Raw genomic sequence first — 13,506 nt, 5'->3', positions numbered from 1 at the left:
AATACTATACTGACCGAATTTAGAAACGCAACACTAGATTATTCTTTTAAAATTTTTGAATGAATGTGGCACCGTCAAAATCAATGACTGCCTGTAACAGATTGTCAGAAAGATCAACCAATTCTGTTCCACATGTTTTTGGTTCTGTTTTACACCTTCTGAATATGTGTTTGTTCCACCAGTTACAATGGGTTTTGGCAATTATGCGGTTGAAACTTCAGGGCTTTAAATGTTTTTCTTCTGTCGATTCTTTGGCAGTTCAGGTTATGGGAAACGTTTATGGCATGAATCTGTGCGCAATGGCATTCGGCAATTTGATAAGCAGTTGACGTTGCGGCCGTAAACATGTCTCGCAAATGACGTTGCGTAATCAAATTCTATTGACGTTACATTGTCACTACATGATGATCTGGTCATTGATGGTCAGCAACAAATCTCGTCTACCTGTATCGTTGTCGGAAGGACAGTAAGACGAGTTTCTGAAGTCAAACTGTATGGTTGCATCACGTTCACGTTTTCCTGTTTGCAGTATTCTTATGGGCTGATTCAGTTTTTTATTCCTTAGTCTTGGCAATATGGAGATGCAACATTTTTTAACTGATTTAAGTGTGGCCAAGGATTGAAAGAACTGTTTCACGAAGCAAAACAAACAGAAAATATCTTTTATGGGTTCCAAATTTCGCTTTAAGAAATTCGTGCGACTTCAAAAATCCGGTATGTTCAATAACCACAGGTAAGTCAGATGTTGATTTTTTCTTAAGAGAAAGAAGTATGGTAAGCATTAATAGTAGTTGCATGAGAATCAAACATGATGTGGAAAAAAAAATCAACGAAATGAGTGTTGCGTTTTTAAAGTCATACAGTATAATAGTAGTTGTAAAAATGTTTAAACATTTTTTGTATTCATTGTTAACGACTGGAGACAAACAGTTTGTATTCAAGATATTTAAGATTTAAAAGAAAACGAAAAAAGATTGTTCTTACACATGTTGAATCAAGATCTCCCTTGTGATAAAATAGTAAGTTCTTGGTGAATAAAATTTCCAAAAGATGTGTAAAAAATCTTTCGGTATTTGTTAACACATTACAAATCTAAGCTTTCGATTTTCTCCTAGGGGTAATTTAGATTTTTCGGTTTGAAAAAAAAAATCTAATATGTTGAAACAAGGCTTCATATTTATAGAATAGCATTCTCTGTCATGTATTTCAGATGATATAAGACAAATATGTATTCTGAGTAATAAAGTATATCCATAGATTGATTCCTCTTTAATGACTGGCAATCGAAAGTTTAGGTTTCTTCTCAGGGTAATTCAATTTTGAAAATGAAGGTTTCCTGTTTAAAGTACAATAACACTTTTAAAATTAATTACTACAGTTAAATTTGTTATGAATCATTCTTTCAACTTGACTACGAATGACTACAATTCGTCAGTATCAAGCTGCCAGATCAGATATCTTCCTTAAATTTATAGATATCGAGAAAAAAACAAAACTTGTCCTTAAAAAACAATGTTAAACAAATCACAAAATACATGTAGCTACTTGTTATTTGACTAAAGCAAATTTCATAACGAGTCATGCCTGTGTCTGTGTGATCTTCATTTCTTTCAAGCGAATTATTACTTAAGACTTAAGGATCTAAATAGTGATAGAGACCAAATGTAATCAGCTCTAGATTAGGTTAAGGAAAAGATAGAACTGGTTATATGTAACGAATAGGTTTTCCCATTCAGTATTTAATATATTGTTTAAAAACACAAGAAAAAACACTAAAATCTATATGTTTTCTTTCCTGTCAATCATATCCTACATGTATGTATTAAAGTCAATTATAAACATTACTTGACAGATGTCATTGATATTGTATTTACTATGTAATGTAAGTACATTTTAGTTGTTAACGCTTCCTTCGATTAAACGTATTATGTACAAGATGTTTCATCAGTGTTTCGTGTGTATTTTTCTTATATCTGATTGTATTGCAATCAAGACAATAATGAGAACAAAAACAGGTATAATTGAAGGATTTACTCAATCTGTTTTAAATAAGGAAGTCAAAACATTCTTAGGCATACCCTTTGCTGAACCACCGACTGGTGACCTACGTTTTCAGGAGCCGTTACCAGTAGATAAATGGCTAAACATAAAACAAACGAAAGCTTTCCAAAAAGCATGTTCACAACCTGCAGCATTCGGCACGGCTGTTCCTGTTGAAAACCAAAGCGAAGATTGCTTGTATTTGAACGCCTGGGTGCCCCATGGAGGATGTAAAAAGAAACATGCCATGATTTGGATATATTTTGGAGGTTTTATTGTCGGTGATATCCAACGATTTGACGGCAAGGTTCTCGCTGCGTCTGCAGACGTAATTGTTTTTACATTAAGTTACAGAACTGGACCGTTGGGATTTCTATATTTAAACGACACCGCGGCACCAGGTAATATGGGATTAATGGACCAAGGGCTTGCAATAGAATGGATATATAATAATATTAAAAGATTTGGAGGAAACAGGAACAAAATAACTTTATTTGGGCAAAGTGCTGGTGCGGCAAGTATAAACTACCATATGTTTTCTAGCGTTACACAACAATACTTTCAGAAAGCAATCATTATGAGTGCTGCAGCTGATTCTAGTTTCGCTTATCATTCACCAGACGTTGCACTAGACACCGGTGTGGCATTTGCCACACAAGTTGGGTGTAAGGAGTCAACAGTAGAGGGCACTTTGCAGTGTTTACGGTCCCTAAATGCATCCACGTTATCAGCATTACAATTACCACCAAACCCAAAACCTCCGGTGTTTTTTAGATCACATTTACCAACAGTAGATGCACTCTCATTTGTTTCTAAGCCACCAGCTGAACTTTTGAAAGACCCCTTTAGTATACGTCCTATTCCACTTTTAGTCGGGGTTCTTAAGAATGAGTTGTCGTTCTTTATAACATATTTTGTTGGTGTGTTAAAGATACCTATAAACGTACTAGATGGAATTATCACCAAAGAAGAGTTTTTCGATTTAATTCCTCTTTCCATAGACGCAAGTAACGAAACCTTGAATGCCATAGCTAACTATTATCTTGCTCCTTATATGCCTGGAGAACCACCATCATACATTGATGTTCTTAATGACATAGGTGAGTGTGTTGGATGTATGTGCAATCAGGTATTACCACATAATTTTCTAGCAGTTTAATTAAAAGAAGATTTTTTTGTATTTAACGGAAATGTGAAAGAATCAATGTTACATAGTTTACTAAAAAAAATATTCCAATTTTGTTTCCTCCACAAGAGTATCACCAGCCTAGTCCTGTGTTGACATGAATGATTATTGATGTCAAATTTATAAATTAGGGAGCTAAAATTTCATTTTTAGGAGGGGGTGGGTTAAAATGAAACATGTTGTCCTGCATTCATTGTTAGTTGTCATCTCTGTCCTGCCTTTTTATTTTTCACTCAATTCGGTCCTGCCTTTTTTTATTAGTTTGTCCTAACTTTTTTTACATAAATTGTCATCCTACCTTTTTTTACTCAAAAGTTCTTTCCTGCCTTTTTTCAAATTTCATCCTAGCCCCTACCCATCCCTCCTCCCCCATACAAATCAAACGGTAGCTCCCTTAACTGTTTACAATCTTTTAAAATTTTGAAAAACCAAAGATTTTCTACCCGAAAAACCTTTCAACATTTTGGGTCATCGATGCTCTTTTAATTCGTACCTTATTTTGCCTTTTACTTTTTTTTTCTTGCGTCACTGATGAGTCTTTTGAAGACAAAATGCGCGAATGATGTACACAATCATTAACCTGGTATATTTGATGATTGTTTTTACTATGTCTTATTTCTATTTGTATTGCTGTTCATCATGTCATTGTTTCACGCATGTTATTATTTGATTCGTGATTTAAAACTTTGCAATGAAAGTGATTGTATTTGCATTAATTTCTAAATTCTTAATACATTTAATTTCAGGTTCAGATCTTAGCTTCCGATGTCCAGTTATAGATATCGCTAAGACATTTACCGATATGTATAGACGAAATCCAGTTTATATGTACCTTTTCGAGCATAGATCTACAAAAAGTCCAACTCCGCCGTGGTTTGGTGCTTTCCATACATCTGAAATTAGTTACGTGTTCGGTGACCCGCTGATAGACGACGTCAGGTTTACTGAATCGGACAAGGTTGTCAGTAAAAGAATGATGAGTTACTGGACCAATTTTGCTAAAACTGGGTAAATATATCGTATTAAATAATATTGAATCGTTATATCTAAGATTAATTGATTAAAGATACATACACATTGCGACTTACAAGACCTATTCACGGAGTCTGATTTTCAATATGCTTACTCATCTACACCATTTGCTGGGAAAAGGCTTTAACAACCTAACAATGACATGAGAAAGGCTTTAACAACTAAAAGTCACATGGGAAAAGTCTTTCACAACCTAATCGTCATCTTGGAAAAGGCTTTAATAACTTTACAGTCACCTGGAAAAAGGCTTTAACAACATAACAATCACATGTGAAAAATATTTCACAACCTAACAATGACCTGAGAAAAGTCTTTAACAACCTAAAAGTCACATGAGAAAAGGCTTTAACAGCCTAACCATCATCTTTGAAAAGGCTTTAACAACCTAACAGTGACCTTAGAAAGGGCTTTCACAACCTAAATATCACCGGGGAAAAGCTTTCACAACCTAACAGTCACATGGGAAAAGGCTTTCATAACCTAACATTCACCTTTGAAAAGACTTTAACAACCTAAATGTCACCTGGGAAAAAGCTTTCAAACCTAACAGTCACCTTGGAAAAGACTTTCACAACCAACAAGTCACATTTGAAAAGACTTTAAAAACCAAACAGTCACCTTGGTAAAGGCTTTCATAACCAAACATTCACCTTGAAAAAGACTTTAATAACCTAACAATCACCTGAGAAAAAGTTTTAACAACATAACATTCACCTGGGAAAAGGCTTTAACAACCCAACAGTCATTGGAGAAAAGGCTTTCACAACCTAACATTCACATTTGAAAAGACTTTAACAACTTAACAGTTACCTTGTAAAAGGCTTTAACAACCTAACATTCACCATGGAAAAGGTTTTTACACAAAACAGTCACATTTGGAAAGCTTTCACAACCAAACAGTCATCTTGGAAAAGGCTTTTAAAACATAACAGTCTACTTGGTAAAGACTTTCACAACCAAGCAGTCACCTTGAAAAAGGCATAAAGAACCTAACAGTCACCTTGGAAAAGGCTTTAACAACCTAACAGTCACTTTGAGAAAAGGTTTTAACAACTAACAGTCATCTTGGAGAAGGCTTTAATAACCTAACAGTCACCTTGGAAAAGTCTTTAACAACCTTACAGTCACCTTGGAAAAGACTTTAAAAACTCAACATTCACCTGAAAAAAGGCTTTACAACATAACAGTCACTTTGGAAAAAGGTTTTCACAACCTAACAGTCACCCATGGAAAAGTCTTTCACAACCTAATAATTATCTTCGAATAGGCTTTATCAACCTAACAGTCACTCGAACAATTGAAAAACTCATTAAGTCAAAGATAAAACCCCGGAACGTGAAAAGTCATAAAACATTATCAAATGGACACAGGATTCAGTGATTTTAGAATTCACAGTACTTGAGGAAAATGTTACTAAAATTTGAAGAAAAAAAAAACCAGTCGTTTATATAGTTATCATATATCACGAGGCCCAATAGGATATGTCATCTTCATCAGAAAAATCTGATGATGCTTTTTTTAACTAAAGTAAAACCTATCAAGTTAGGTATTTCTTTTACATTATTCTCGATACGAAGTTTTTGTCTTGATAGAATATAAAAATAAGGAGATGTGGTATGATTGCAAATGAAACAACTATCCACCAAAGTTCGAATGAAGTGAGTGTCAGTAGTTATTTGCAACCGTATGGCCTCCAACAATGACACAAACTCATACCATGTAGTCGGCTATAAAAAGCCCCAACACAAAAAAAAAAACAAAAAAAACCGAAACAATTCAATCGAGAAAACTAACGGCCTAAATTATAGCAAAATAATTTACGAAAAACATATATGACAGACATGACCCAACGACAACCACTGAGCTACAGGCTCCTTACTTGAGACAGGCATACACAGACTGTGGAAAGGTTATACATGTTTGTGAGCACTCAACCCTCCCCTCTTTCTAATAACAGTTTTGTATTGTAGGAATCCCAATTTCAAGGATGATAAGTGTACCTGTAATGACTGGAATTTATATAACAATTACGACCGGAAATATTTAATTATCGATAGCGACTGCCCACAAGATGGTGAAGCACTACGGGAATTACAGTGTGCTTTTCTAAAGAAAGTGACAGTTAACGATTAAAGAAAAGAGTAAAGTATTTGAAAGTTGCGACCCTCAGTCGAGGATTTGAATGAAGTTTTGTAACATTTAGTCATATGTCAATGTATTTGATATTCATAGAATGTTCAAATAAAAACATGTATTACATCTTGAAAACGTTGACTCAGATTGCGACTCATTTTGGTCATTGACTTATACTATTAAACGTCGGATTGACAGCGGACGTTATCAAGTCAAATGCTATGTTTCAATGTATCTCCCTCTTGCACAGCTCTAATTCCTTTGGCGGGTTTGTCTTTAATTTGATGTAGGTCCTTCTTTGTATTTATCAGTTCTTCAACGTTGTTTTTCTATGGTGATTGAATTTCAAATATGTTTGGTCTCTAGCATCACTGAAGATACATTGATTGTCGTTATGCGCATCTGGTGCAGTACAATTGGTACTATTAATGTTATTTCATGGGAACAATACATGTAACATAAGCTTCCGCAAGTCTTAAGTCATGCTATCTTAATATGATGTTCTTTAGACAATATAGATTGTGATCTTTGATGATATATGTATAACTTAATTTCAACTTTCTTAGTCTTTGGATGATTTAGGAAAAAAAACAAACAAATAAACAATACAAAACTAAAAACTGAACATGATTTGTTTTGTTTTTTTTTTTTGTTTTTTTTTTTTTTCGTGTGATCCGAAGAGTCTTGCCAAAATCAAAATTCATATAGTTTTTCATCAATCAGAACTCGAGGTTACGCAAAATGTATATATGGAAATTGACCAGGTCACAGGGGAATTAATCCTAAAGGCATAATATCTGACATTGCCTTTAATGATCTAAACGGGTTGGGGAGGGGTAGGAGGGTGCTGATCTTTTGGATTGTCAGTTTAACTAAGTTTCGAAGATATTAAACTAGTATTGATGAACCAACTGTTAATATGTCGAATTCAGTGTTATCAATCGCTTTGTCAACTTATCAAAATTACGTTTTACTTGACTGTTATCATGGTGTATCTCAAGTTGAAATAATATTGCCAACAAAATTTTACATTCCTTGATGTATTTATCATCACAATCCGTACTCTTGTAAAATGTAAAAAAAAAAAAACAACAACAACAATAGTGTATTATAACTCGGGTAAGAGCTTGTTTTACTCTTGATATTGTAAAGAAACCTATCTATTGTTGATGTTGTATGTCTTCCAGGTCTCTTTTAGCTACACTTGTTGCAATATCGTTCACAATTATACAACAGTTACCACCGCATTTTACTGTCTATAACAAGTCAGGAATATGGCAGTTCTTTTCCACTCGTTCCATTGGTTGATAACATTGGATTTTTTCAGTTTTTATGGACTTCACCTTTTTTGAATTATTGAAAGATAAATCCCAAATTCTTGTCTTGAAATATTTAATGACTGTTTACACCAGCTAATTTTTAAGATTTGACATTGTTTTTTACTATGGATTTTCTACTAAATATAGGTTATTTAGGAAATGACTAGTTTATTTTATTAATTAGGGTATTTCTGCATCGCTGCTTCATTTGTATATAGTAAGTCTACCTTGAATGTTTGACATGATACCTACAATAAGACAACGTTTATTCTTTCGCTGACCTAAACCTGTAATCGTTTTACAGGATTTTATGTTCAATTATTGCAGTAAGCAGGTTTTCAACAAAATATCAATATGATTTTGTATAGAAAGTTGCACTCAACATGCAACTTCTATGAAACTCTGATTATCCAGTAAAATATGGAGCAATGAAAAGTTTTTAAATTAAGTTGTTTATGTGTTGTGATAAAACAAAGTATTATTTCGCAATATGTGTTAACACTTTGATTCTTTCTTTGAAATATTATTCAATTGTTCCATAAAAATTAAAATACCCTTTGTAGTGCTGGCTTAATGATTAGAGTAATATATATTAAAGGCATTATTGTGTCATGGAAGGATTTAAAATATAATATTTCCCCTTACCGGTATGAAATTCCTATCAAATATACTGATTAATAGTATGTCAACAACATTATTTGGAAATAAATATGAATATAAGAGGAGATAAAGGTATAAATTAACGAGTTAGTTTTCTCATTCGAACTTTTCATGGCAATAATATCAGATATAAACATAAAAAAACTTGCAAATCAACGCCGACACCTTGAAATTATAAAAACTATTGTATTCCCCTAGTTCATAAAGCAAGTTCTCGATTTGCACTTTGTACACATGGTGAGGTCTAGGTTGTTAATCAAATTCTTGATTAGCTATTTGGTACAAGGAACAATGTATGGCTTGCACATCAACACTTGGTTCAACATTTACTTCAGATGATTAATTTTTCCATGATTATGACAATAACATTATTTTACTTATGGTCCTTGTATTGTGGCATGATCTATGAAGCGTAAAAGCATTATTTTATTATTTGTCACTTTAATTGTTGCTTAAACATGTTGATATAATGTTAGGAAGAATGAGAGCAACACCAGATGTCGATTTTTATATCCAAGGACGGACGAGGATAAACTTTTGCACAAAGAAACACCTAAAAGCAACAAGAACAAAACTTACAACGAGCATTATCTACCTAATTGGTGCTAAAGGAGACAACCCAAAACATGAGAAAAATTGATGTGAAATAAGTATTGGCAGTGTTTAAATCAATTTGAAAGTGTTTTTTTTTTCTTCAAGAAACCGTCATGATGAGTGATTAAGTTATTGTATTTGAAGGTGACTTTAATAAAATGTTTTTGTGTAATTGTCATTTGTTGTTTCGTTGTTTTTTTTTTCATATGAAGAGAATAATTGTGTGAATTGATTGGTTTTTTTTTTGCAGTTCTTGAACTATTTTTACCTGTAAGAACCAATTATTCTACCTTCAGCTGTCCAATATTTTTAAGAAAGAGGAGGGTTATTTTTAAAAATATTGGACAGTTAAAGGTAACATAATGGTTTCTTACAGGTAAATGAAATTCTAATCACTGAAATAAAGAACGGGTACAACAATAGAATGACGTCACAACAATGTTTTAAGCTTACGTTTAAAGAAAATTGTTCACCGGCTTCAACATTGTGTTCAACGTTTGAGTTTTGTCTTGTCAAAGTAGTTAACAACAGGTTTTGTCGATTGGTATGCACTATATCTGTGCATTTATATCACATGAAATTAATGTTGAACTGTCCATGGTCCAGTAAAACTCCTCTTATCTTTTTGATACTAGTTAAAACATTTTTTAAGGAATTTTTAGGGGGTATTAATCTCAAGGTGTAAAAACTTTAAGCTCATGAAATAATTCCACAGTTACAGTGATACTTAAGTATGTACAATAAATTATGGGGCAATTTTCAGTGCATGTGGTAACACTAGTAAACGCTTTCTGATACTATCTAAGTGCTTGCAGCATTCGTTTTTGAAGTTTTATTGGTTATTGTTCGAGTCTTTCAAACAACATTTTCCTATGACAGAAACATGTATTATTTGGTAAGATAATCGTTAATATGAGCATAGAACTAATACTTTGTATCAAGGTCTTTCAATGTAAAAAGTAAAATAACAAAAATATCGAATTTCAAGGAAAATTCAAAACGGAAAGTCCTTTATAAAACTGGTTTTATAGCTAGATCAACCGCTCATTTGTATGACAGTCGCATAGAATTCACATATGAAGGAAAATAACATGAGATCTTTTTCCCTCCATCTGTGAAAAAAATGCGTTGCATTTCAGTAAAAAACATGCGATCTGGGTTAATTGTAAGCACGTTCATTGTAGTAGTCCATCATGCATTGCAACTCATTAATCTGAATGGTCAATGACTCGACATGTAAAAATTAAATGAGTATTATGTTAACAAACAATGATATTGGCGGGCAAACTAGTATGCTAGATTATGCATACCCGTATAAAGTAGTGTACCCGACCTGTTAAAGGTGCATTCAAATTAATAGGTTCTTTTTTGAAATAAAAATCATGATTTTTATTAACAACAAACCTTTCGTAAGATCGGATCAAATGCATTATAGTTTTCCCGATGTGATATTTAATATTTAGCTTATAACAGAATTATAATAAACAATAATCTATATGTTGCCTTTCCTATCGATTATATCCTGCATGCATTTATCAAGTTAATAACATTAAATAACGGATGTGACAGAGTCGTTGGCACTGTAATTATCTAAATTTGAATTGTTAGCGCTGACGTCGATGAAGTTTGTTATGTACAAGAAGTTTATTCAGTATTACAAGTGGATATTTCTTTTATCTGATTGTATTACAATCAAGACAATAATAAGAACGACAACAGGCACAGTTGAAGGATTTACTCAATCTGTTTTAAGTAAGGAAGTCAAAACATTCTTCGGCATACCATTTCTGAACCACCGACTGGTGACCTACGTTTTCAGGAGCCGTTGCCAGTAGATAAATGGCTAAACATAAAACAAACGAAAGCTTTCCAAAAAGCATGTTCACAACCTGCAGCATTCGGCACGGCTGTTCTTGTTGAAAACCAAAGCGAAGATTGTTTGTACTTGAACGCCTGGGTGCCACAAGGGGGAACAAAAAAGAAACATGCCATGATTTGGATATATGGTGGCTTTATTGTCGGTGATATTCAACAATTTGATGGCAAGGTTCTCGCTGCGTCAGCAGACATTATTGTTTTTACATTCAGTTACAGAACTGGACCGTTGGGATATCTATATTTAAACGACACCGCGGTACCAGGTAATATAGGATTAATGGACCAAGGACTTGCAATAAAATGGATATATAATAATATTAAAAGATTTGGAGGAAACAGGAACAAAATAACTTTATTTGGGCAAAGTGCTGGTGCGGCAAGCATAAACTACCATATGTTTTCTAGCGTTGCGCAAAGATACTTTCAGAAAGCAATCATGGTGAGTGCTGCAGGTGATTCAATGTTTACTTATCATTCATTCACCAGAAGTTGCATTAGACACCGGTATTGCATTTTCCACAGAAGTCGGTGTAAGGAGTCAACAGTAGAAGGCACTTTTCCACAGAAGTCGGTGTAAGGAGTCAACAGTAGAGGGCACTTTGCAGTGTTTACGGTCTCTAAATGCATCCACGTTATCAACATTACAATTACCACCAAACCCAAAACCTCCGGTATTTTTAAGAACATTTGTACCAACAGTAGATGCACTCTCATTTGTTTCTAAGCCACCAGCTGAACTTTTGAAAGACCCCTTTAATATACGTCCTATTCCACTTTTGGTCGGGGTTCTAAAGAATAAGTTGTCGTTCTATATAACATATTTTGTTGGTGTGTTACAGATACCTATAAACGTACTAGATGGAATTATCACCAAAGAAGAGTATTATGATTTAATTCCTTTTTTCTTAGTCGCAAGTAACGAAACCTTGAATGACATAGCTAAATATTATCTTGCTCCTTATATGCCTGGAGAACCACCATCATACATTGATGTTCTTAATGACATAGGTAGGTGTGTTGGATGTATGCGCAATCGGGTACCACCACATAATTTTCTTGCAGTTTGATCAAAGCAAGATTTTTTTAATTAACGGAAATGTGAAAGCACTAATATTACATAATTTACTAAAATAATATTCCAATTTTGTTTCCTCCCCAAGAGTATCACCAGCCTAGTCCTGTGTTGACATGAATGATTATTGATATGATCAAATCTATGAATTAACTATTTACAAAACTTTCAATTTTCGAAAAACTAAAGATGTTCTATCCGAAAAACCTTTCGAAATTTTGGGTCCTCAATGCTCTTAAAATTCGTACCTTATTTTGCCTTTTACTTTTTTTTTGTTTTTGCGTCACTGATGAGTCTTTTGTAGTCGAAATGCACTTCTGGCGTTCAAAATTATAAACCTGGTATCTTTAATGATTGTTTTTGCTATGTCTTATTTCTATTTGTATTGCTGCTCGTCATGTCATTGTTTCATTGCTATTATTTGATTCGTGATTCAGAACTTTGCAGTGCTAGTGATTGTATTTGCATTAATTAAGATATTTACCGATATGTATAGAGACAATCCAGTTTATATGTACCTTTTCGAGCATAGGTCGACAAAAAGTCCAACTCCGCCGTGGTTTGGTGCTTTCCATACATCTGAAATAAGTTACGTGTTCGGCGACCGCTGATAGACGACGTCATGTTTACTGAATCGGACAAGGTTGTCAGTAAAAGAATAATGAGTTACTGGACTACTTTTGCTAAAACTGGGTAAATATATCTTATTGAATAATATTTTATCGTTAGACTTAACATTGATTGATTTTATATACATCTACATTGCGACTTACAAGACCTATACACGGAGTCCGATTTTCAATATGCTTACTTATCTACACAATCTGCTGGTAAAAGGCTTTAACTCCCTAACAATGACCTGAGAAAAGGCTTTAACAACCTAAAAGTCACCAGGGAAAAGTCCTTCACAACCTAACCGTCATCTTAGAAAAGGCTTTAACAACCTAACAGTCACCTGGAAAAAGGCTTTCACAACATAGCAGTCACATGTGAAAACGATTTCACAACCTAACATTCACCTGGTAAAAGGCTTTACCATTCTAACAGTCACCTGACGCCGTGAAAATGGCTTTAACAACCTAACAGTCACCTGAGAAATGGCTTTAAGAACCTAACAATCACATAGGAAATACTTTAACAACCTAAAGTCACATTGGAAAAAGCTTTCACAACCTAACAGTCACCTGTGAAAAGGCTTTCACGACTTAACATTCACTTGGGAAAAGGCTTTCACAACCCAACAGTCATCTTTGAAAAGGCATTCCCAACGTAACAGTCACCTTGAAAAAGGCTTTCACAAGCTAATATTCACTTGGAAAAGGCTTTAACAAACTAACAGTCACCTTGGAAAAAGCTTTAACAACCTAACAGTCATCTTGGAAAAGGCTTTAACAACCTAACAGTCACATCTGAAAAAGGTTTTCACAGCCTAACAGTCACCAGTGTTTGCCAAGCAGTCCCTACACGTCCCTATTTGTATATTTACAAATTGGAAAAAATATTTCGAAATTCGTAACGTTTCTAACATATTTTAGTACATTGACAAAATGATGTTTTTCTTTTCATTTCGTGTTAGAAATCCAAAAAAACAT

General features: G+C 33.8%; 1 protein-coding gene across 1 annotated transcript; it reads left to right on the top strand.

Moving 5' to 3' along the window:
- The first annotated feature begins 1,926 nt into the window (after positions 1 to 1,926).
- LOC127710174 (acetylcholinesterase-like) lies at positions 1,927 to 6,511 on the top strand. The gene is made up of 3 exons (XM_052215929.1): positions 1,927 to 3,140; positions 3,973 to 4,234; positions 6,229 to 6,511. The coding sequence occupies exons 1-3, from the start codon at positions 1,928 to 1,930 to the stop codon at positions 6,389 to 6,391; spliced, it is 1,638 nt and encodes a 545-aa protein (XP_052071889.1). The 5' UTR covers position 1,927; the 3' UTR covers positions 6,392 to 6,511.
- The last annotated feature ends 6,995 nt before the right edge of the window (positions 6,512 to 13,506 follow it).

Source organism: Mytilus californianus, unplaced genomic scaffold (genome assembly GCF_021869535.1).
Source record: "Mytilus californianus isolate M0D057914Y unplaced genomic scaffold, xbMytCali1.0.p SCAF_7, whole genome shotgun sequence".
NCBI lineage: Eukaryota > Metazoa > Mollusca > Bivalvia > Mytilida > Mytilidae > Mytilus > Mytilus californianus.
The sequence above is the reverse complement of the archived record's forward strand: the minus strand, read 5'-3'. Positions and strand labels throughout refer to the sequence as shown.

What these genes read in the sequence shown, in the direction of transcription:
- LOC127710174 (XM_052215929.1), top strand. Translation starts at nt 1,928, where the DNA reads ATGTACAAGATGTTTCATCAGTGTTTCGTGTGTATTTTTCTTATATCT. An exon ending in TGATGTTCTTAATGACATAG is followed by an intron (nt 3,141 to 3,972) that starts GTGAGTGTGTTG and finishes ATTTAATTTCAG; the next exon opens with GTTCAGATCTTAGCTTCCGA. An exon ending in ACCAATTTTGCTAAAACTGG is followed by an intron (nt 4,235 to 6,228) that starts GTAAATATATCG and finishes TTTGTATTGTAG; the next exon opens with GAATCCCAATTTCAAGGATG.